This window comes from Galeopterus variegatus, unplaced genomic scaffold, assembly GCF_000696425.1.
Source record: "Galeopterus variegatus unplaced genomic scaffold, G_variegatus-3.0.2 Scaffold739, whole genome shotgun sequence".
In the NCBI taxonomy this organism is placed as follows: domain Eukaryota; kingdom Metazoa; phylum Chordata; class Mammalia; order Dermoptera; family Cynocephalidae; genus Galeopterus; species Galeopterus variegatus.
In genome coordinates, this window is record NW_007726850.1 from 133,476 (window position 1) to 156,437 (window position 22,962).

The following is a 22,962-nucleotide window of genomic DNA, read 5'->3' on the forward strand; positions in this document are numbered from 1 at the left end:
AAAGGGGCGGGGCTGCACCTTCCTGGGGCATCAAGGCTGAGGGCTGCTTTTCCTTTTCCTCATGTGGTCTGGCTCCGGGTTCCCTCACATCCTGGCCGCCTTGAAGGCTCCCAGGATGACCCTCTGAGAATGCAGTCCTGGCACTGGACACCAAACTCAAGCTCGGAGCAGACCAAGACAGGTGCCTCCCTTACCCTGGGCACCAGGTAGCACTGTGACCTTTATGATGGCACACAGCCCCTCCTCCCATTTTTTTAGTACTCAAATCACATTATTGACCTATTCAACTACAACCAAGTCTTTTTTCCTATCTCCCACTGTTATTCCACGTCTTGTTCATTCTCTCAAATACATTGGGTTTTGTCACTAAACTATGGGACTTTACATTGACCTCTAATAAACTTCATCCATTAAATTTAGCCTATGATCCCAACTTTTTGATATCTTTATTGGATTTCACGCTGTTGTCTAGTTTGTAAACTGTCTGCCTAGGCTTTCCATCAGCCACGTATTAGATAAGCACACCATGCATGCCTTCATTTAGGTAATTGATAACACCCTGGGCACCCTTCAGAGAGGTCGCTCAAGGTTAACATCAATCTATTAATCAGCATCTTGAAAGTCTAGTCCAACCAGTTATAGGTTCTCCTAACCTTAACGTTATCCAGCCATATTTATTCGTCTTGTCTATATGGATAACATGAGAAATTTTGTTAAATGCTTTTCTAAAATCCACGTTCTCTCAGTCCTGCCTTAATCTTTGATACACTAGATGTTTTAAAATAAATGAAATTTGGTCAACAGACCATCTGCTTAGCAAACTGTCATGGTTCTTGGTGACTCTTGCTTCTCTTGCGAGAGAAGGTGAGAGGGCACTGGTGAGAGCCTCACTCCTCTTGTGCCAGCTGCCACGGGGAGCTTCAGGCCAGTAGACCCTATCGACTCATCTTTCCTTCCTCTGAGTTTGTTGAAATCTGTTTTCTAGAAGAATCCAGGGAGCATCTGACTATGCCATCTTTCTGTCATGAACTCTAAGATAAAGTGGTAATTTATCCCAAGGTTCCTGTCTTGTCACCTTACCAGACAGCTCCTTGTTGCAGTCAGGGTCAGGTCCAGGCAGGTCTCCTGTCTCCTCTGCCGCCAGCCCCGTCCAGAATTGCCTCGGCCACAGAGTCCTGGGGGCCACTGCACTGCTGTGTCCTGCTTCCCAGAGGGCTTCAGGAATAGTTCTCCCTTCCTTCTTCCCAGTGGGCTGCCTTCTGCATGTTCTCATAATCCTTTCACTTCTCGTCTTCTCGCCTGTAGCCTCCTCAAGAAGTTTTTCTCTGAAGAAATTTCCTTTGAGCCCACCAGAGGACCAGAAGGTGTGCCTTATTCAGACACCTTGATGTGTTCACCTGGGGGATTGCTCGTCAGCCCCAACATCTCTCCACAGTTCTCCAGATGGTCTGGAAGGGAGGGCGTGGGAAAGGGCTGCGGGTGAAGAGGACCCGCCTCGGGCTGAGGCATCTCAGGCCCGCTGGCAGGTGCAGCTGTGCTGTGCTGTCCACTTGCCATGGTCTCGTAGTAGCTGAGAGAGGGCCTGGTGATGAGTGCGCATGTGTGTGCATAAACATGCACAGGGGTCTTCAAGAAGTTCACGGAAAGATTCATATGATCTATTTCCATTTTTCTGCGAACTCTTTGACGTACCCTCGTGTGTGTGTATACATAGTGTAAATATATAGTATTTATATATTACATGTCCTGTAACTATATGTGATAAAATTTACATATCTGTGTAAACATTTGTTTTCATATTATATGTAATATGTATCTACATAAAGAATGCCATTATTATTGGTTTCCAAGTTTTACAAGTTACTTTTTTCTCCTCAACTTTTATTTAAAGCCCTCCGAGCCAGTTCAGCCAGTCTGGGCAAACCCGTTCTTCCTCACGGCATCATAGCTAGTGAGGCAGGAGCACAGCAGGAGGTCAGCCACACAGTGCAGAAAGCCAGTCCTGAGGGACCACCTGTGTTTCTAGATCCTTCTCTTTCAAAGACATGACCATCAGTTGGAAGGAGAGATGAAAATATACTCCTAGTGGAAATAGGGAGAAACTGCTTAATGGGTAAGGAATTTTACTTTGGAGAATGGAAATGTTTTAGAACAAGGTAGAGGTGGTGATTGCACAACATTGTGAATGTGCTAGAAGCCACTGAATTGTTCACTTTAAAATGGTTAATTTTATATTATGTGAATTTCGCCTCAATAATTTTTTTTTTTTTAGTTTTCCTCCCCGCTTAGATCTTCTCACTTCCTAGAAGTGATGTCCAAAGTTCTTCCACCCATGGCTTTGGTCCCCAGCACCAGCAGGGTGGGTAACAAGTCAGCTGGCTCACCAAATATTCAGAAAGGTTGGGTCTGTGCCCCAGGCTGGAGCGCTCTGCCCAGTTCACCAGCTCCCTGCCCCTGCCCCAACACAGCCATCAAGCCCATCGGTCCCTGCCCTGTGCTGGGGACATGGGAATGCAGAAGCAGAGGAGAGGAGACACAGCCCTGGCCAGATGCCCAGGGAGGAACTCAGGGAAGGCTTCCTACAGGAGAGGTACTCAGCAGACCCTGGAAGGAGGGCCAGGGTACAAACAGTGGAAGGAAGGGAAAAGGCAGCAGGGCCTTAAATGCCAGTCAGGACCCAGTCTTGGAAATCCTCCCCTTTCCTGCTCTTCAGAAACTCAGGAGGGACAATCTGGGGGGCCTCCAACTGGAGAAGAGATTCTGACTAGGGAGGAGATTCTGAATGGGGAGATTCCGAGTGGGGAGGGGCCTCTGAGTGGGGAGGGGCCTCTGAATGGGGAGATTCCGAGTGGGGAGGGGCCTCTGAATGGGGAGATTCCAAGTGGGGAGGGGCCTCTGAATGGGGAGATTCCGAGTGGGGAGGGGCCTCTGAGTGGGGAGGGGCCTCTGAATGGGGAGATTCCAAGTGGGGAGGAGACTCCGAATGGGGAGGCACCACCTTCCTTCCTCTCCAGCCCTAGTGCTTCCCAAGTCTCAGTTCCTGGGTGAAATTAGATCTTTGCAGATCACCTTACCACCTTTTAACACACAAGTTCTCTAAACATACACTGACATTTAATAGAGACAACTCTCACCAGTGAGGGGCAGTTCTTCACCCCTCAACACTAATAACGCCTTTAAAACATCAAAGGCAGAAAGCCTGGTGAGTGAAGGACGGGTGCGGTCTCCTGCAAATGAATGGGGAGTGGGTCTTCAGACAGCTCGTGCTGAAGATGAGCTCACTGAAACATACCCAGGCATCTGTCACTATGCTGGCTGACTGCTCACAGTTTCCACGACCCTTGTGCGCAGAGCCATGGGCATGCAGAGAGGGCTTGGCTGTGGACGCTGCCCTCTGTCTAGTGGGCAGGTGAGGGTGTGTACAGAGAGCAGAAAGTGATGCAGGCCATGGCGGTGACAACAGTAGGCTTTGGGGATGTAGAGGATAGCCACAAGCAGGCTGCAGCATCTAGGACTTGGGATCATTGTTTCCTCCCTGCATGACACTGGCAAGCTCCAACCTCTAGGAGCCTCTGCTAGGCTGTCAAAATGATCAGAAACAATACAAGTGCTGCATGCCATGCCTGTCTTGGCGGCACCAGAAGTCAGGGTCCTGTGAGGGCGCACCGGCTCATGCCTGCAGTAGAACTGGCCTGGCCTCTTCTGGAGTATTGGGTGGACTTGGTTCTGTTCCTCTCTAGGAGGCTTTGGGGCTTTCCAGGGATCCTTTATTCACTGTTGAATTTTTTCAACTATAAATGAGCATACATGCGTAGGTGCTCAGATTTCGCTAGCATGTCTGAAGGTATGACATATTGTTTACGATTACTTGGGGCTTTCCCCCTCCCTCCTTTCTGGGGAAGTGTTGCACTGTTCCAGCCCTTAGCCCCTTTTCTGCTGGGCAGTTCACACAGATTGCAGGGGCCACCTGTGACAGGAGAAGCCTCTGACCACAGATGTCTCTGTGAGAGCCCGGCGGCTGCGCTTTGGATAGAAGCCTTCCAAAGAGGAGGGAGGTTTCCAGAGAGCAGCTGGAGCCTGCTGTGCTGTATCTTTTTCTTCAAACTTACCAGAGACAGTTTTATTTTTTCTTCCCTAAGATAAATCATGAACATAGCTTTAAATGAGCCGTTTGGCTCCTCTAGCTCATCAGAGAGGATTTGTCCCAGGCTTCTTTCCTTTCCTTTATTTCCTTTACTCCTGGTTTATTGCCTGTGCTTCTGCTGATCTTCACCAGGACTGAAAAAACTGTCCACCACTCATACACCAGGGAAGTCCTAATTTCAGAAGACGTTGGGGGAACCAAAGAATGTCATTTCCCAGGGAACCTGCTCACCCAGGCTGCTATTCTATTCACCCCGTTTCTTCCTAAAACCACAGTTTACCACGAAGCCATTGCCCTCGGGGTAAGGCCCACCCCATTGGCTGGGCTGTAGGACCTGCGAAGCCCAGGTTGGCCTTTGCTCATACCTGACTCTGCTCAGACCTCCTGGAGAAGCCCGACACCAGGAGACATCTCTGCCCACCTGTCTCAGCAGCCCCTTGGCTGCCGCGCATCCCTTGTTGAGTATCACTGTTCCTCCTATGTGGCAAGACTTCCAGTGCTGATGTGGCCCTCTAACATTGTAATGCATGGAGAGAAAGCACTCGTGGTGGCATGCCCCAGGTTGTGCTTTCCTCGGTGTGCCTTGGATGGTGACGACCTGGGGACAGGGTGAATGGCGGGAGGGGGGGGGCGCTGTGGAAAAGGACCCCTGGTTTTTTCATTCATTGGGTACCCTTTCCACACCCTTTCTCTCGTGTCCTGTTAAAATGAAGCAGACTGCTGAGCCCTGGGTTAGGCCTGGAAGCCCCAGGATTAAGTGACAGAGTCAACGATGGTAACCGTGTGACCTCCCATGAGAACCCACTCTGTGTCCGGCTCTGGGCAAGTGCCTTGCACACTCCACTCTAACTCATAAACACCCCTTCCCCTTTTAAATGTAACTTCAGGTGCTGTCAGCCCTTGGCAGCTCCCAAACTTACAGATTGGAGGCCAGATTCTTGGGAGGGGCGGAGAGGACAGGGTCTAGACCAGCCCTTCTCTGCTCCCAGAGCTCTTGTCTACACGTCTGCCTGGTGTCGGGGGTGACAAGGTGTCTGCCTCCCTCATTAGGTTGTGTGCCCCTGGGAGCAGGATGGTACCTGCTGTCACCCCATAGCTCCCACTCACCTGTGCTGAGCATCGCCTGGCTCCAGTCAGTGACTCATTCGTGCTCCCTGTGTTGATGTCTTAAGTTACTGAACCTTGAAAATGTCTTCAATGCCATTTTCTCTCCTTTTTTCTTCTTTTGCAGCAATGGATGGTGTGCCTTTTATGATTTCAGAAAAATTTTCTTGTGTCCCAGAAAGTGTAAGTTTTATGCATGATTGCCTTTCCTTCCTGCCACCCAGCCTGAGTTCCCTCTGTCCTGATTCCTGCAGCATGCGGGTTGTTCTGGTGGCCCTCACACGCCCTGCCCCTGGCGGCATCATTCCTCCCTGTGTGCTTTCTCTCCTACTGGAAGCTGAACCCTGCAGCCCCATGACCGTGACTTCCTGAGAGTGGGGAGGGCTGTACTCATCCCTGAGCCCTTCAGCTAGTGCCTGATATAGTAGGTGCTTGAGAAGTAAAAGTGGAGAGTGAGACAGACGGGCAGATGCGCTCAGCGAAGCTGAGCCTTTCCATTCCAAATGTTACGGTGAACTGAGCTGAACTTCACTGGTTGTGAATATTTTTTGTTTCCCAAGTTCAGCTTAGTAATTTTATTTAACAGTGACAGTTTCCTTTCCATTTTAATTGCTGCGTTCTGTGCTAAGTGCATACTCTGCTCTGACTTGGAGGCCTCTAGCTGTGTGTCTCCTGCTCATGCCAGGCCAGCCTTGACCATATGTACACAATAGCACACTCAGCCCAGACTGAGCACCAGGCCATCTTTAATGACAGAGGGACTGGGTGAGCTGGCTGGGACCAAAGGCCAAATCTAGGCCATGAGCGGTGCCCACCATACCCAGTGCCCACCATGCCTAGCTCTGGGGGGCTCTGCACTGGGCTGCAAGACCTGCCTGGCACTCCTGGGGTCCTCTCTCACATGGTGCCTGTCCCCCAAGATGGCAGCAATCCTCTCTCAGTAGAACAGACCTGGTCCATGGCAGCTCAGTAAACTTGTTTCTGGATTTTATCCTTTTTGCAGAAGTTTGCTTTGAGTAGTTAATAAACGTGAAGGCCCCACTCTGGGCACCAGCTAAAGAACCCTTCAGTGTTTTTCTTGGATCTAGTTTAAAACCACCCGGCCTGCGATTTGACCTGCTCTGTAGTTTCCATTTTCATGAAATATAATAGGCCTCCTCTGAACCCTTCTGGTAAGCAGCTTAATCTTGAAAAATGCTTGTGACGTGACATGCAGAGCTTGAGTAACTTCGGCCGACTCCACTTGGCCACGTTGCCATGGAGACACTGGCGCCTCTCCCGCCCATTCCCTTGGCGAGGCTGCTCTGCCCTGCTTACCAGCTCCAATTGGGAAAGTTTAGTGGGGCAGTTAGAGCCTAATGATGCAACAGCTGGACCTCTGCTGGATCCCGGGCAGGCAGGCAGGCGGCCCCATTCTCCAGCACTCGGGTTGGCAGCCCAAAGACAGCCAAACTGTTTTGTGGCTACTGGCAGAGCAGCCCCAGGAGCTGAGCGGGTAACTCGGTGGCCCTGGCCCAGGACAGCCCTTGCGAATGTGCTGCTGCGGGTGCTGCTGACTCAGCAAGGGCCCAGGCCAGGACTTGGCAGCACCCAGTGCTGAGGCTTCCGTGTACCCCTCTCAATTAAAACCCCAGTAGCCCTCCCGCCCACATGGCTTTTTAACAGGCGGAGAATGATGAAGTTATTCCACCCACGGCTGCATGAGAGGAGGTGCTGAGCAGGAAATCCTGCTGGCCTGGTCGAGGCTACAGCCCTGCTTTCACCTCTGGGCTGCTGCAGTCAGAACCATGGAGACCCCAGGGTTCTGTCAGGGACTCTCGGGTTTCACCTGCTTATGCTGCCGGCCACTGGCCTGGGCTGCAGGAGGCTGGGCTGAGTGCCTTTCTGGGGGAGACAGAAAGAACACTGATGTGCCCAGAAGGGATTCGGACCAGCGGCCTCTGTACCTCTCATCCTAGGCTTTTGCGGGCCTCCAGCTAAAGTCCATTGCCATGAGCACTTGGTTTTTTATGGTATCTGTTGAAAGGCCAGCATTTTCAAAAAGAAAGGTCTCTGTGAAATTATAGAAACCACCATTAAGCTGCACTGTTATCATTTTTCACCACCTTTGATTTCTCAAATGATAATTGATTGGCAGTTGTTCCATTTCATCTGGCATTTTCAAAGATCTGGAATTCCCCCCAGCTTCTTCCCTGGATCCCACAGAGTCCTGGATGAGAGACTCCTGGAATTCCATAAACCTGCTGCCACCACGTAGATGCAGCAGTCAGGGTGGCCTCTGGTGAGAGCCTGGGCACCTCCAGCCCTACAGCTGCAGCAAGAAAGAGCAAACATTGTCCACGTTTTGGGGTTTTTTGTTTGTTTGGTTGGGGTTTTTTTGCAGAGGGAGAAGAAAGACAAAGTTGGTCAGCCACAGCCATGGTCCTCCAGGAGCCCCAGGACCATCCTGGGTGCTGTGGTCCCACAGCACGAGGGGTCCCCATTGTCAGCCACATTTTCCTGAAGCATGCTCAGTGTTCCTTTGTCCCTCTACCCTCACTAATGACCAGAGTCTGCTGATGAGTTTCCTGTGGAAAGGGGTGGAGAAATGCTAGATGACAGGGTGGTTTGAGATTTCACAGTTGTCATGCATAAAAGCAAATGTGAAGGAGCATTTTCCAGCCGTTTAAAAGTATGACTTGATCTGTGTTTTCAGATGCAGCCCTTTGATCTCTTGGGAATCACCATCAAATCTCTAGCAGAAATTGAAAAAGAGGTAAGTAGCTGCCCAGAGTGGGGGCAGGTGGGACCCAGCCAGCCCGCTCACCCCAAAGCCTCTTATGCCCCATTAGGGATCTGGTCCAGGAACAGGAAGGACAGGTGCCGGGTGCCCTTCTGAGAAAAACCCTTCCATTTCACTCACATTTCTTTCTCAGAAAAAGTAACTCACTTTTAATGTATTTACTTCTTCCAGTCAAATGTGACCAATGTCTTGTCTTCTCTAAGTCAGAGGTTTTAAGTGACTGATGGAGCCATAGATTCTGCACATTTTTAAAAAACGTCTCGGCTTACAGAAGTTGGGGGTTGAGGGGTGGGCACGGGGTTGGCATTTCTTTCTCCTTCTATTCCTTTGCCACCAGGAGGGTTTTGGGGAAATGACAGAGCCTCTTCATGATTTAGAGGAAGGGTCAGTATATATTCACTGTGTTTGGTAAGCCAGACCCCACTTGGCAGCCTGGTTTGAAATAGTTTGGACTTTTTCCTAATAAAAAAAAAAAGAAAGAAATCCAGGGTTGGATTACAGACGAGAACCCTGAGGAAAGAGGGCTGGGATAGTGGAGTTGAGGCGGCCGGATCTGCCCAGGCTCTCCCCATTTTCATAAGACAGCGTTAGCGTTCGCGTCTTCTCGTATGTACAGAAGGCTGTTAAGCAGTCACGTGCTACAGCCAGCTCTCCTCTGAGAGGAACATTTGTCTCAAAGATGGAAATGGTAGAACCATTTCAATATTCTCAGTTCCTTTGGGTTTTCTCTTGTGTACCCAGCTCGCAGAAGCAGGCTGCATTATTGAAAGATGGCTGAAAACAAGGAAAATTGAATCAATGTAGTACAACAAATTTCTAAACCTGTCATAGCAAAAACAAGACAAAAAAGTCCCCCTTTGTCTTTGATTTTCAGTAAATTATAAAAACCAACCTGATTGTCACCTACAGATTTTTTTTCGTTTCTTTTCTTTTTTTTTAATGGTAACTTAGGGAAAAAATGGCCAGCTCCTACATTAAAAATGTAAGTGTGCATAGAACTCCATGTCTGCCCTTCTCAAAAGCAAGGTAGTTGTGGATGGACTGAGGGCCACCTGCTATGAAGGCCGCCTTTGCAGGGCCCTGCGTAGGGTGGAATCTGGTGAATGTATGGGCAAGGCCTTGGGGGGCCTGCGCTAACTGCAGGTGGAAAAACAGGGGTGGCCTCGGACATCTGGACAGCCCAGCTCTGCGGGCTGGGGGCAGGTCACACCCCTTCTCTGCTTCAAATGGGGACGGCAGTAGAACCCATCTCACAGGGTTTTGTGAATACTAAATGAAGACATGTGAAAACAAGCTCCCCATCAGTGTGCGTTAGTTGTGCTGGAAAAAGAGCTTTCTCCCACCCCATCCTACTCAGTGCTACCTGCTAGCCGTAACCTTAGCACCGTTTACTGAAGCACCTGCCGTCTGCTCAGCTCAGGACTCAGGACGTCGCATACGTTATCACTGGTTCTCACCCCAAGCCAACTGAGGGGACCTCATTCCCATGGGTCAGAAATTGAGACACCAAGAGGTGAAATCATTTGCCCAAGACAAGATTGAGACGCAGCATGTTGTACTCCAGATCCTCTCCATTGTGACGGAAAGTCTTGGACTTCATGTACCTCTAAGGAGCTCTCTGGACTGTGGGGACAGTGGGGCTTAGGAGGTCAAGTCCACCTGGGTTCTGACGCTGGCTGGCCTCCGAGTTACTGTCATGGGGTAAAGTAGGAGAGGGCACCCGTTTAAGGCCCAGGGCATATGGCAGGAACCCCCAAAACCTTAATTCTCTTTCCCGCTCTAAGGACTAAACCGTCCTGATGCCAGGTGCTCTGAGAGGGTGTGGCCGCCCCACTAGGCGCAGAGCCAGGTGTGGGAGATGGCTCTGGAGTCAGCGCCTGGCCTTGAATCTCAGCTCCCCCATTTAACCTTTCTGAGCCTCAGCCTCCTTTGCTGTAAAGTCAGGGTAGTAATAAAAATACCTACTCGTGCTATTCATGGGTTTACCTGGGACGGTCATGTGCATGGCTAGAGTAGCACCTGCCACAGTCATGCTCAGTTACCATTCACGGTGGCTGCTGCTGTCATGGTCGCAATGATTATTGGTACTGTGGTCCTTGGTCCACAAGTGCAGGGCGCCAGTCAGTGTGGATCTGTCCCTGTTTCAGCATGTCACACCACTCTAGTGCTGGTGTCCAGGGACTGTTGTCCCAGTTGACCAAGCCCAGCTTTATTTCTCATTTTTAGTGATGGGTCTGTATTCACTATTGACGTAAATTAAAGTTGACTAAAAGAAAATGTGGGGAAATGAGGAGAGGTAAGAAGCATTAAAGAGGGTGTAAAATCATAACAAGTATCAAGAATGCTGAGGAGTTTTCATTTAATCTGAGGACTTGGAAGTTATTTACACCAGCCTTTCACATGCATTTAATGGTTATTAGTATGTTGATATCCACACACTGGTGAGCTGGCTCCTCCTTCTGCAGCAATGTCAGAGGCTTTTCTCCATAAGTAAACCTGAGGTTGCTCCTTTTAGCCCCTGAACTCAGCATCGCTCATGGGAGGTGGAGACCAAGGAGGAGCTGTGCCCACGGCCCATGGGCTCCGCCATCAGGCTCCGCATGTTGGTCCTGGAGCAGGCTGGGTGTCCCCTGGTCAGGACAATTTTGCTTTTGTTCTGTCCAATTCCCAGCAAGCCTGGCTGCTCTTGCTGAGGAGCCTGGGAGTGGAGGGATTTGGGCTCGGAAATTTACTTTGCTCACTGTAAAACTTTGCACTTTACACCATTAAACCAGAATTAATAAGCAGAGTTCAATAAATAAGGCAGGAGACTGCCCTTGGGTTCGGGGGCACAGATGCGTGACCTGCCCATCTCCCCGCCTGTACTGAACACCCTGATCCCACCTGGGGCTGCTAAGGGGGGCAGCATCTGTTCAGAGGCAAGCGCTTCCCCTCCTTTAGGCCTCCTTACCCTGTGGGAGGAAGTGGTGTCCACCCATCCTACAGGACAGACCTGGACACAAGACGTTCAGTGACCTGCCAAATCCCACGGCACCCACGGAGCTATCACTCAGTGTGGCCCAGAGCTAACCCAAGAACTGAGTGTGACCCTGGCTGAATATACTACAGTCTTCATCCACCAAAGGGTAGTCCTCACTTTAAGGGACATGGAAGTATGTATCCCTGAAGGCAGTGTGTCATTCTGTCCATCCAGAATCAGGGCCAGTTTGTTTTCCTTCCAGCCTTAACTGTATCCACCCTGCCCTGCCTGGGGGATGTTTCTGAATTTAAGACCAAGCCTGGTCACCACTATTTGGCTTCAGAGGCAGGTTACCCCATGAAGGAGCCCCCTGACCCTGTCCACCTTGAGCTTGGTGGTTAGGGATGCAAGTGGGAGAGCCTCAGATAAGCACCAGCAGCCAAGGGGGACATGCCAGCATCCAGCCAAGGAGAGCCTCCCTGGCACCCCCACTGCAGCAAGGACCCACAGTGGACCTGAGGCACCCAGCCCAGGAGCTGCCCGGCCCTGAGTACCAAATGGAGAGGGACTTGGTATCACCCAGGCTGTGGGTGGGCTGTGCACCTCCGGCCCCCAGGAACTTGATGTGCTTAGGAGAGGGTGTGACACTCAGCCCCAACAGCCAGGAAGACCTGGAGCACAGAAGGAGGGCTAAGCATTGGCGGGCAGCGCGGCCATAGCCACAGACACGGCAGCCCTCAGGTGCCAGTGTCACAGGCAGGACACAGTTTCCCGTTCTGGATGCCTGCAATAGGATGAGAAATCTGCCACTTAGGTTTGACCCTGGAGCAAGTCCTCTGGCTGCCCCACCTCAGGTTGGAGCATAGGCCTGGCCCACCCAGGGACACGGCAGGGCTTTCTGAGCAGCTTGCGCTGGCAGGGCACAGTCAAGTGCCTGCCGCTGCCTGCTGTAGTCAGGGGTTTCCCCAGGAGTTGTGGTGTGAGAAGTGCTTGGGTTAAGTTTCATAAGACACCCAAGGAAGGTCACGTTTTAAAGTTAAAAGCAAGATAGATGCCATTGAGCAGATTTTGAAAAAAAAAAAATTCTTGGAAGGACAAAACCTCTCACAATTCAGACATACTCTGTGGGTGGTTGAGAGTGAATGAAGCCATGATTAATAAAGAAATTCAAAGTCTAATGTCACTCTCCTGGCTCCTGATGACGTAGTAGCGGTCTCCTGCCTGGCCCCCCGTCTTCCAGCAACCACCACCCTCCTGCCCCCCATGTCTATCCGCCATGCAGAACAGGGGCCTTGCGTCCTTCCAGGGCACATATAAATTAATCCAAGGCATGATAAAGTGAATTTTTGCTGATGTCCCCTCAGCCACAGGAGGTGACCAGCAAGCTGGCCAGTGGCAGCTGGGCAGCAGCAGTGGGAAGGTTTTCTGGCCCTGTCGCCCTCCTCTCCTCCTCTCCCCCCAGGGGACTGGGCAGCAGCCAGGTTTGGCTCTGCAGGAGAGTAGTGAGTGACCCTGTGGGACTCTTGTCCCAATGAAGCTGCTATTGTCCTCCCCAATGCCCAAACAAAAGGTTCTCTCTGTTTGAGCATCAGGAATATAATTTCACAGCGGACCCCTGTGATGAAGCATCTCCTCTCAGAGAAGATGGGCATATAAATATTATCCGTCTCTGCCGCTCTTTATTTCCCTTGTAAGTCGTTGCCCCATTTCTCCATCTGATGGATTCCCCGTCACAGCCAGGGCAGGAGCTTCCTGACTGTGCAGTCCTGCAGCAGCCTCTAAAACAATGCCCGTGCCTTGGTCACCTATTTCTCCTCTCTCCCTGCCCACTCCCCACCCTGTCCTGTGGCCCGTCCATCCTGAGCTCACGTCCCCCACCATCCCTTGTTGTGAAGAATGATGGCCAGGAGGGGGTGGCCTTGATCGTGGATTTCGTACTGCGTGCATAACTACCTGCAAACCTTCCTAAAATAGGAGCAAACAACTCTGATGAAACGGCATCGGGCAGGTGAGAAATCCACAGTGCCTTCCAGCTGCATGCAAAGCCATTTCCCACCAGCTGCCAGCCTCACACAGAAGCCACGATGCTCACCCTTCCCTTCCGTGGATGCCACAGTCAAAGACATGGCAGGGGAAGCGCTCGTTAGCCCACCACGCTTCCTGACGGAGCAGGCAGCCTCCATTTTCATTCGACTTTAAAGCTGAAAGACGAGGGAGAGTCTAATTAGTAAAGGGACGATCTAATATTAATCACTCCCTTAAAATTGACAAGGGAGGCAGTTCATTTAACCACTTAATTGCTACAGGTTTTTATGGGCTGCTGTTTGCAGACATATTTAATGAAGAAGTTATAAATCTAAAGGAGCTTAAAATTTTAATTTTATACCTAAATATTTTCCTTGTTCTCATGTTTGTAGTCAATCCTCAAGAGTGTAGTCACGTGGAATGTTCTTTAAATGAACATATTTGCTAACTGGCGTGATTTCAGTTTTTAAAACATTGGTTCCAGCAATTAGGCATTTTTTTCAGTTCCCAAATGACTAGAGAAATTCGTCTTGATTATAATTGCTCTTAGCCACGCATATCTAATTTGTGTCTTTTTAAGTGTTAATTAGTAAACAGTTTGAGCTGACATCTTTATGTGTTTGTGTGTTGAAAAATGGGGCTTATTGCTTATTTAGCTTGGGGCCGATTCCACCAGCATTTACGTCACGGCATTGAGGCAAAATTAATGAAAATACATTTGGCAGCGCGAGGTAGAAAGAATTTTTGAATTCAACTTTTGGATGTTCCCTTTGCATGGGCTTCTGCAGGCCCCTTCAAATATATGAGGTGAGGGTGGATTTGGGACCACATCCTGCAGGAAGAAAGGGAGGCAGAGGATTTTTGTATCAGTAATGAAATGGCAGAGTCCCAATTTTATAAAAGCAAAATGTTCATATCCCAGCACAATTGTTCATTCTTTCTCCTTTTGGAAGGCTTTCATTGTGCTTATTAATGTTAACGAATTTTGTGAAAGGAAATGTTGCAGCCACAAAATTTGTGGTCCCTTTCCACCATCTAGTGGTCAGGTCTCAAACTGCAATGGGAGATAAGGCGCCTTTTCTCTACCTACGAGATCGAACATTTTCACCATCCAGAATCCGTTTTATTTCTTTATTTTTCAGTCTGGAAGCTGAAATGCTTTGGGAAAGAAATCTGACTACTTCATTTATTCAAGTTAGTTAAATAAATAGAAGTTACCCTGTACTGCTCCCCTTTTATACATTACAGAACTATCACACTGACTGAGAAAATTCCAGCCCAAAACAAAGAAACCTGATGAACGAATTAAATAGACGGCCTTCCCGAAGGCACGAAAAGAGTCTCAGGCTTCTTTTGAAATATGGGAAGTAGCTTGGGGAACAGCACTTCACGGGTTTTTCAGGAGTCCGACCACAGCTTAGGAATCCCTGTTTTATGCCACAGACGAGATAAATTTCTTCCCATAAAATGTGGAGAACCATTCACGCGGTTTATCATCTTAAGCAGCTACCCTGGCGATCGGGATTGACATTTTTTTATATATATATACTTAGTGTGTTCCCCTGAGTACAAAGGCTGCACATGTTTATAAAAGTGCAAGCATGACAGGGACATGTAAAGTAAAAGGTGAGCATCCCCACCCAGGGCATGCACGCACCATGCTCAAATGCACGTCACCTGCGCTCACACTCACCGCAGGCTCTCGCTTGCATGCCTTTCCATGTCAGTTTGCAGATCTGCTTCGTTCTTTTTAATGACTACATGTTGCTCCCTTTTACGATTATGCCGTAATTTATTTAACCAATCCACTATTGACTGGCTTTTGAGTTGCTTCCAATTACTCATTGTTACACTGATGAAGTATATTCCCGTGTACGTGGTCTCTGCTCTCTGGGTCTTTCTGTAGAAGGATACCCGGTACCATTTTGCCTTCCAAAAACGATGCGCCCCTTTAAACACCCCCACAGTGGCGCATGAGGTCCCTTTTCCCACATCCTCACTTAGCTAAGCATTGCTGCACTTTTAGTTTGACATTGTTTAATTAATCACCTTTAAAGACTTGAAGTTGGACATCTTTTCATATGTTTATTGGTTCTTTTTTTTTTTTGTCTTTTTTTTTTTTTCGTGACCGGCAACGGATCGCAACCCTCAGTGTCGCGCCCGTACCAGACCGGGACCGGCTACGGGATCGCAACCCTCGGTGTTGCTCCCGCACCTCGCTCAGCCAGTGAGCGGCCGGTCTGTATGTGGGATCCGAACCCTTGGCGGGAGCGCCGCCACGCTTCCCAAGCGGCGCACTGTAGCACTGCACCACCGGGCCGGCCCTGGTTCTTGCATTTCTTTTGTGAATCTCTTCTGTTTGTGCTGTTTGCCCAGTTGTCTTCTATTGGCTTATTTAGCTTTTTTCATTCATTTTTAAGAGCTCTTTATGTTTTGAAGATAGCAACCTTTTCTCTATCACGTGTTCAAATACACACACACACAAACATACACGCATACACTTTATCCATTGTCTTTTCACCTCATTAATGATGTGTTCTGTCATACAGAAGTTTTGAAATTTTAGTGGTCAATATTGTCTTCTTTTTAATGTTTTGCTTTATTTTTGACTTTGTGTCAGAAGATTATATAAACATTCATCCCTGTTTTCTCCTACTCTTCTGTATTTTAGTATATTAAAATATCAAATACTTTTCAACTACTTAATTCATCTGAAATTTATTAGGAGGTAAAAGCTAGATAGAACCAGCTCTATTTTATTCTGAAGTGTTAGCCAGTCCTCTTGACATTAGAGTTCTTTGTCTTTGGTGACTTTTAAATGCCACCTTTATTATCTATTTCCACATATTAATGGATCAGTGGATATTTTTACTGACACTTCTGCTCTGTTCTATTTATATAGAATTACCACACTGTTTCAAATCTTATAGCTTTATAATAAGCTTTAATATATAATAGGGTTAGTTCCTTCTCCCCTCCCACCCAAATTTTCCTAATTATATTCACATGATTATTCTTCCAGCTGAACTTTAGAATCTTTTGGAGGGAATAGGGTGCCAAAAAAATCCATTTTCAATTTTTACTGGAACTGCACTAAGTACATACATTAGTAGAAGACTAAGTGGCTTTCTACATAGAGTGTCTCTCCAGCCAAGAACAAGGTATGCCTCTTGTTGACCCAGGTCTTTGTTTATGCTGCCCTGCAGAGTAGAATGGTGTTCTTTGTAGAGATCCTACACATTTCTTTTTGGGTTACTCCTAGTGTTTTATGTTTTTGTGGTTCTTGTGAATGGGATCTTCCCTTCGATTCTGTTTTCTGTCACTGATTTCTGTATATTAAGAAGCTGTTCACTTTTGTATGTTATTTTTGGAGTCAGCTATCATGCTGACTCACTGTTTCTGGTGGATTTTCAGTGGCTTTTCTTCGGTTCCACGTGCAGGCAGTTATGTCGTCTGCAAACGCCGGCACTAGCCTCCTGCCTTACGCATTTGCTGCTGCTCCTGTGTGCCCTCGTCTGACACCTCGGCAGGCACATCCAGGTCCCTGAGCCTCCCCATCCTACCCGTGTCTTTCATGGAAGTTTCCAGTTTCAACATTAACCCATAATGCTGCATTTTGGTTTGCCGTATGCAGACATGTCTTTTCTTTTTATCATGTTTAAAGAATTGGCCATCTATTTCTATTTTCCTAAATATTTTCATCAGGAATGGAAGGTGGCTTTTGATAAATGTCTTTTAATCATCCATCGAGATGATCATATTTTTTCTCCCCGGGCATATTAATTAATATGGCGGATTGTATTAATAGAGTTCCTAATTCCGAGAGTCTTTGAATCCCCCTCCCCCCACTGTCCTTTGGGTTTTGTCGGAGGCAATGTCGCTAAGCAGCAGCCGCCACACAGGGTGTTAGCACAGCGGCCAGGACATCCATCATATAAATAACGAACCAGGTTGAGCCGGTGGAAATGAAGCTGAAGCAGAGGTGACATTTGCCAGACAGAATCACCTGCCCTGGTAACCAGTTGTATGTACCTGCTCATGCAAAATTGTAGCCAAGGTGAATGTTTGGTCTTTTGCAAGTCCTTCATAGAAGGATTTTTCTACCCTTTTCTTACAGTGCTAGGAACTTACTCCTCAAGTTTTAAATAACGTAATATGCCAAAAAATAGATTAGTATAAGGTTGCCTGTCACAAATGTAAAAAAGGAACCTAAAGACAAGACAGAAAAGGAGGGCACCTTTGTAGAGTGTCCCCCACACATCCTCATTTTTCCACCCAGATATCAGTGCTGGAAATAAGTATTGTTTTACATATTTTCTACAAATAATCTAGAAGAGGGGAAATACAAATACCCGCTTTGTAGGTGATACTCAGGTGAGTTCTGAAATGCTGTCTCAATGATGAGGGTGCTCCCAAAGCTGTGTGCAGGGCCAGAAATGGCGTTTATTTAGCAGCAAAGGCATCTGTTAGTCCAGCCCTGCCCCAAGCCCCACCCAGAGCAAGAGGGGCAGATGTAGGTGCCTGCAGGGCTTTCCAGGCCATCAGCGAGGGTGGGGCTGGGGAGAGCAAGACATTCTCTGTGTCCTAGCTCATCATGCGGGGATCTTTAGCTCCACCCCGAAATGTGCCTCTTCCTGTCTTTCTTGAAATACGTGACCTTCACAATGTCTTTCATTTTCCTTCCTCTAATAGCCAAGAGTACCCAAAGTATTTTACTTTCTTGCTTGCTTTGTCCACATCGTCCCACACACTCACAAAATAAATCACAGTGATAAAATGGCAGTCAACACTGCCTGGTTGGGCAGTGCGTAGGGAGTGGTGGGGACTGGGGCAAACTGGAAAGCACGCACCTCTGGAGGAAGCAGCCTCCATTCCCTGTGTGAGATTGAGGGTTTGCTTTGTGAAAATGGGTGTCTGGAGCTGTCATATCCCCCTATTTTCCTTTAAATAAAATCTACATAAATGGCATTTTATGCAAAGTTTCTCAACTTTCCAGTGTTTATAACTACTTTTAAACACCACACAGGCCAACACTGTGAACCTGCAGTTTGCACATGGTCTGTGCATAGAGATACAAACACACATCACTCCTAGGCTCAATTTCACCTTCCACAGGGATGACGTGCTGCCGCAGATGGGTGCTGGGCTTAGTACCTGACATGATGTGTGACTATCCCACTGGATGGGGACATCACAGTCATGCTCAGAGGACGCAGGCCTGGGCCGGCACACTGCCGCTGCCACAGAGGACTGGAAACCAGATGGCCTTCCACCTGCCTTCGAAATGAGCCCATAAACTAGCTGCTTCATCTCCTTTTTATTGAACTGGGCCCAGTGCATGATCTGTCTCTTCACTCGCCCACCCTCCTGCCTGTCCACCCACCCACCCATCTCACCAATCCATCATTCATTCATTCTTTCATCTGCTCTGGGCCATGACCTCCCAGGCTGTAGAGTAACAGAAATAGCTGAGACTCCACAGCCACCCTGCACTTGAGGAGAGCACAGGAAGTGCTGTGGGAGCCCAGGAGGCTGTGACCAATTCTCCCCAGGGGGATGCTCCCCCGAACAAGCACCCCTTTAGCTGTGCCTTAAAGGACAAGTAGGACTTTGCCACTAAAGGCAGGAAGAGTGTTCCAGACAGAGAGGCCAGCACTCAGAAAGGCACAAAGATGTGGCTGGCCCTGGCACGTTGAAGAATAGGTGCTTGTCAAGGAGAGGATGGGGAAAGACCTCTGCAGAAACCACGCAGACCTCCCCATGGGATGAGGGGCTCTGGGCTGTGCCACAGGGTGGGGGGTGGGAGTTGCTTCACCTGTTCCTTGATGTGCCATCGGATTCTGGAAGGAAGGTGCTTAGGGAACCCAGGGTGTTGCAGGGTGAGAAGGGCTCTCCTGGCCCTGAGCCCAGGGAGGCAGGCATCCCAGGACAGCTGGCATCCCTCACAGACCGACCCTCGGCATCACCATCCCCCTGTGGGAGTCCCTGGCTTGGAGAAGGAAATGGGGTGGGGGGATTGGGTGCTGATGAGGATTGACAAAAAAGACTTGGATGTGCCCGAGTAGAGAGAGGAAGGGGCTGAATAGGTGGACAGTTGTGCATTCATTCAGCAACAGTTTACAGGGACCCTCTCTGGGGTGGGTACGCCGGCTGTAGGGACACAGTGGAGCCTAGACAGACGTGGTTCCTGCTCCTGGAGCTCGTGGCTCAGGGGGAGCAGGGCAGAAAGAAGTAAGTCCAGAACCACATGGAGGTTCTGCATACATGAGCCAGTGGGGCCTTATCCAGCCCTTTGGTTTCGGGGGAGACCCCACAGCTGCTGCTCTCAGATTAGAGCTCCTGAACTAACTGGGAAAGCCAGAACGAGAACACAGATGTGGCTTCCCGAAGGGCTTGGAGGAGCCCTCGCCGCTGCCTCTGTCCTTCCCCACTGGTGTGAGGGTTAAAGGTGCCTCCCAGCTGGGTCCCAACCCCATGTGGCCTTGGTCAGGCAGCTAGACTCTCTGAGAGACTGTGGCAGGGGCAACCAGACCAGCCTCCTGAGGAAGTAGGCCCCTGGAGATCAGGAGCTGGCAGCTCCTGCCACTCCTACCACCTTATTAGTGGCTATGGGAGTCAGAGCTGGAATCCACGAGCCAAGAGCTCCAGGCCCAGCTGCAGGGTCTCACCCTAAATGAGGGCATTGGACAAGGTAGTCTCCTCAGCTCCAGGGTATTCTAGAACCTCCCCATGGTATGAGGAGGGCAATCCTGGCTCCCCGTGCATCCTCAAGCCCCCGTTTGCATGTGAGCCTGGAGGCTAAAGTAACTTTGCCTTCCAAGATGCCACTGGAAGCCACAGTGGGCACCTCCTATGACAAGACATTGGCCTCGCTATGAGCAGAGGCTTTGGGAAGCTGAGAGGACTGATGCCTCAGTGGCAGGGTCCCTGGGACCCCAGGAAAGCCCCCAACAGCCCCTGACGGTGACATCTCTTTCCTGGTAGAGGCCCTGGGCCTGGTCAGCTGTGCTGCTGCAATGGCAGCCTGTGCCCACGAGAGGGCGCCCCAGCCCGGCACTGCTCAGCTGGACTAGGCTCTGCGACCCAAATGCTTTTTAATTGAAAATTTTTTTAATTCAAAAAGGATTTGCTGTTTGTACGCCAGTGCAGGTTTTCCTTATGCAGGAGACTAATGTCTTGAGTAAACAAATCCAGGCCCAAATCCACCTTCAAAGGTACTTGCTGTTTGCCCAAGGGAGTGAAAGGGCTTCCAGAAGCGGCCCTAGTCTCTTGGGCAAACACTTCGGGGACGAGCAGTCCCGGGCATAGGACAGCGTCTGTGGGAAGGGTTATCCGCAGCCTAAGGGGGATTAGGTTGGAGGACATATGTTGAAATTTCATTTGGGGAGTTAGGGAAAACAAGGTGGGGGGCGGGGGTAGCGCTTTTCTCCAGCCAAGATAACCTAAAAAGGGAAAAAATCCCGAGGGGGAGAGGGGTGGGAGGGGACAGCAATCTGTGTACTGCACCGCGGGACCTGGGCGCCTCTGGGTAACTTCGGTGTACTCAGTCTGTGAGTCAGGAAGAGGCAAGTGTGTGAACTGGTGACACCCCCACCCTCCCCCCTGCCCCAGAGTGCGACGAGATAGGAATTTAGCAGTTCATCCGGGAGGGTCCATACACGGCCCCTCTCCAGGGACCTGGTCCTTACTCCTGGCCGCAAAGACTGGCATCTCTCCCTGGTCAGCCAATTGCTCGCCTAGTCTTGGAAATGTCCTGCCATCTAGAAAGCTATAGTGCCCCTTTGGGGGCCCATCCCTGTCTGCATCCTGGTGGGGCTGGGCCTCAACCTCCCTTCAGGTACTCTCTGGCTGACCAGCCCTCAACAAATCAGGGAGGCCTGCCTGCCTGCTCCGTGTGCTCCCTGCCACCCCCGGAGCCTGGCACAGCAGCACAGAAAGGCCCGCCAAAGGGGCAGAAGTGACAATTGACGCTGCCGCTGCTGGGGCCCAGCACTGGCTGTGTCCCTCCCTCATTTAAGAGCTGCTTCATCTCCGCTGACTGCCCCAGGAGGGCGTCTCCCAGGCGTGGCCTCTGAGCATCCAAAGTGGAGCTCCCCAGCCCCTCCAGTTCATCCACTCCCAGGTCCCATTGTGTCACGGAATTGTCTAAACTGGTCCCCACACCAGCAGCATCAGGTCACCTGGGACCTAGTTGAAAATGCAGACTCTCCAGCCCCATCCCAGACTCCTGAGTCAGAATCTGCATTTAGCAGGACCCCAGGGTGTGTGTTCAAGTTTGAGGAGCCTGCTGCATCTCTTGCCCTGGGTGCCAGTGTCTACCTGCCCCTGAAGAGGGCTCACACCCACCTGTCCACATGAGCAGCTCTCTGGAACCTCAGCACCCCAGTCCCCACTCCTGCAGCTTGGGCTCTGCTGCCCTCCCTGGGCCATCCTCCCTCCCCACACCTGTAGCCCCAGCTACCACCACCCCAGTGCTTCCAATTTCCAACCCCTGGTTCCAGGCATGTCCCCCTTAGACAGTCCTTGAGGACCTCTTGTTCTCTCCCAGTCTGCTCTTCCTCCTGTGTGGCCATTTGGACTGATGCCCATCGGGCTGCCCTCCACACCTCTGCACCTGCTGCTGTCTGTGCTCTCGATGCCCTTCCCCACCTGCCCCCTGCAGCCCTCCTCCTCCCTCCTGTGGCCCCCCTGCCCTATGCAGCTGCCTTCAAAGGTGGGCTCTGTCAGTGTGCCCGTGTTCCTTCCCTGCCACCCTGTGAAGCCCTAGGGAATGGGAACTGCATGGGGCTCGTGCCCCCGGCGCCAGCACCAGAACAACGTGGCTGTCAGTGGGTGTTGATGAAGCCAACGAGGGACGGATTTGCCGCTGTTACCTGCTGTGCATGGACCCGAGCAGCCACCAGGTGGCAGCATTATGCTGGCCCTTGGGCTCCCTCCTGAGAGCAGGAGTCCCCAGACTGCGTCCTGTGCCCTAGTCATTGGACAGCAGGAGAGTGAGCGGGCTGGGGCTGCTTGGATGGGATCTCTTGTGTAGCCGACAGATGTTCAGTGAGTGCTTGCTCGGTGCCAGGGGTGGGCAGACCCCAAACTACCAAGCCTCATTCCATCCTCGGGGCAGGCCCTGGGAGGAGAGAGCATCCCCTACCTCAGGGGTGAGTCCGCTGAGGTTCAGGGAGGAGAAGAGGCCTACCTGGTCACCCTGCAGCACCACGTCCTTCCCTCCACCTCTTCTGGCAACAGATGCCGTTTAGTGGGGGCCACACCGTATCAACCACATCACCTGGCCCTTTGGCTCCAGGAGCCACTGGGGGCTGCTCACCCCATCACCCACACAGGGACAGGGCCAGTGTCAGCCAGTTCCAGCGGGATCTCTGTCTGTCAGCCCTGGGTCAGTCCTGGGGAGCTGTCACACGGGAGTGGCCGTGGAAACGGTGCTGCCCCAGCCTCCCACCCGTTTTTCCACTGAGAGAAAGAAACCGTGAAAAGTCTTCCGCTTCCCTTTTTTCTTGAAGGGCCTTTTGGTTGTGCCGCGGCCCCTAGAGCCCTTCAGCTCTTAGCAGCTCTTCCGCAGCGTGGCCTTCAGAGCCCCTCGCCGCAGCAGCTCACACGGGGGCAAGAGGGCTGGGCAGGCCTGGCCCGGCCGCTGTGCCTGGTGGGAGGGGCCGGGGCTGAAGCCCTCCCCGGGGGGTGCTGGTGCTTGTCCTCCTGCTGGGCCCTCCCTTCCCAGGCCCGCCTGTTGGATGGTGTCCCCGAGGAGCTGACACTGTACAGGGGCCAAGTTCCACTAGGGCAGCTCCGCTTTGGTCTGTTTATGTAGGAGAGCCCTTTTCGATGGCAATTCCACTGCTAAAAGATTTTTAAAGATTTAAACTGTTTGAAAACCACTGACAATGTAAGCTCCTCATTTCTTTCTTTTTTTTTTTTTTTTTTTTTTTTTTTTTTTTTTTT

The 22,962-nt window shown here is 50.4% G+C and overlaps 1 protein-coding gene across 1 annotated transcript in view; it reads left to right on the forward strand.

The window, feature by feature from the left end:
- Nucleotides 1-22,962, forward strand: part of MVB12B (multivesicular body subunit 12B) — a gene marked incomplete at its 5' end in the record, with an annotated part of 116,810 nt that overhangs the window by 92,021 nt on the left and 1,827 nt on the right. Inside the window, 2 exons of the mRNA XM_008571967.1 lie at nt 5,376-5,431; nt 7,944-8,003. Of these exons, the coding sequence (XP_008570189.1) occupies nt 5,376-5,431; nt 7,944-8,003 (116 nt within the window). The remainder of the gene's footprint in view (nt 1-5,375; nt 5,432-7,943; nt 8,004-22,962) is intronic.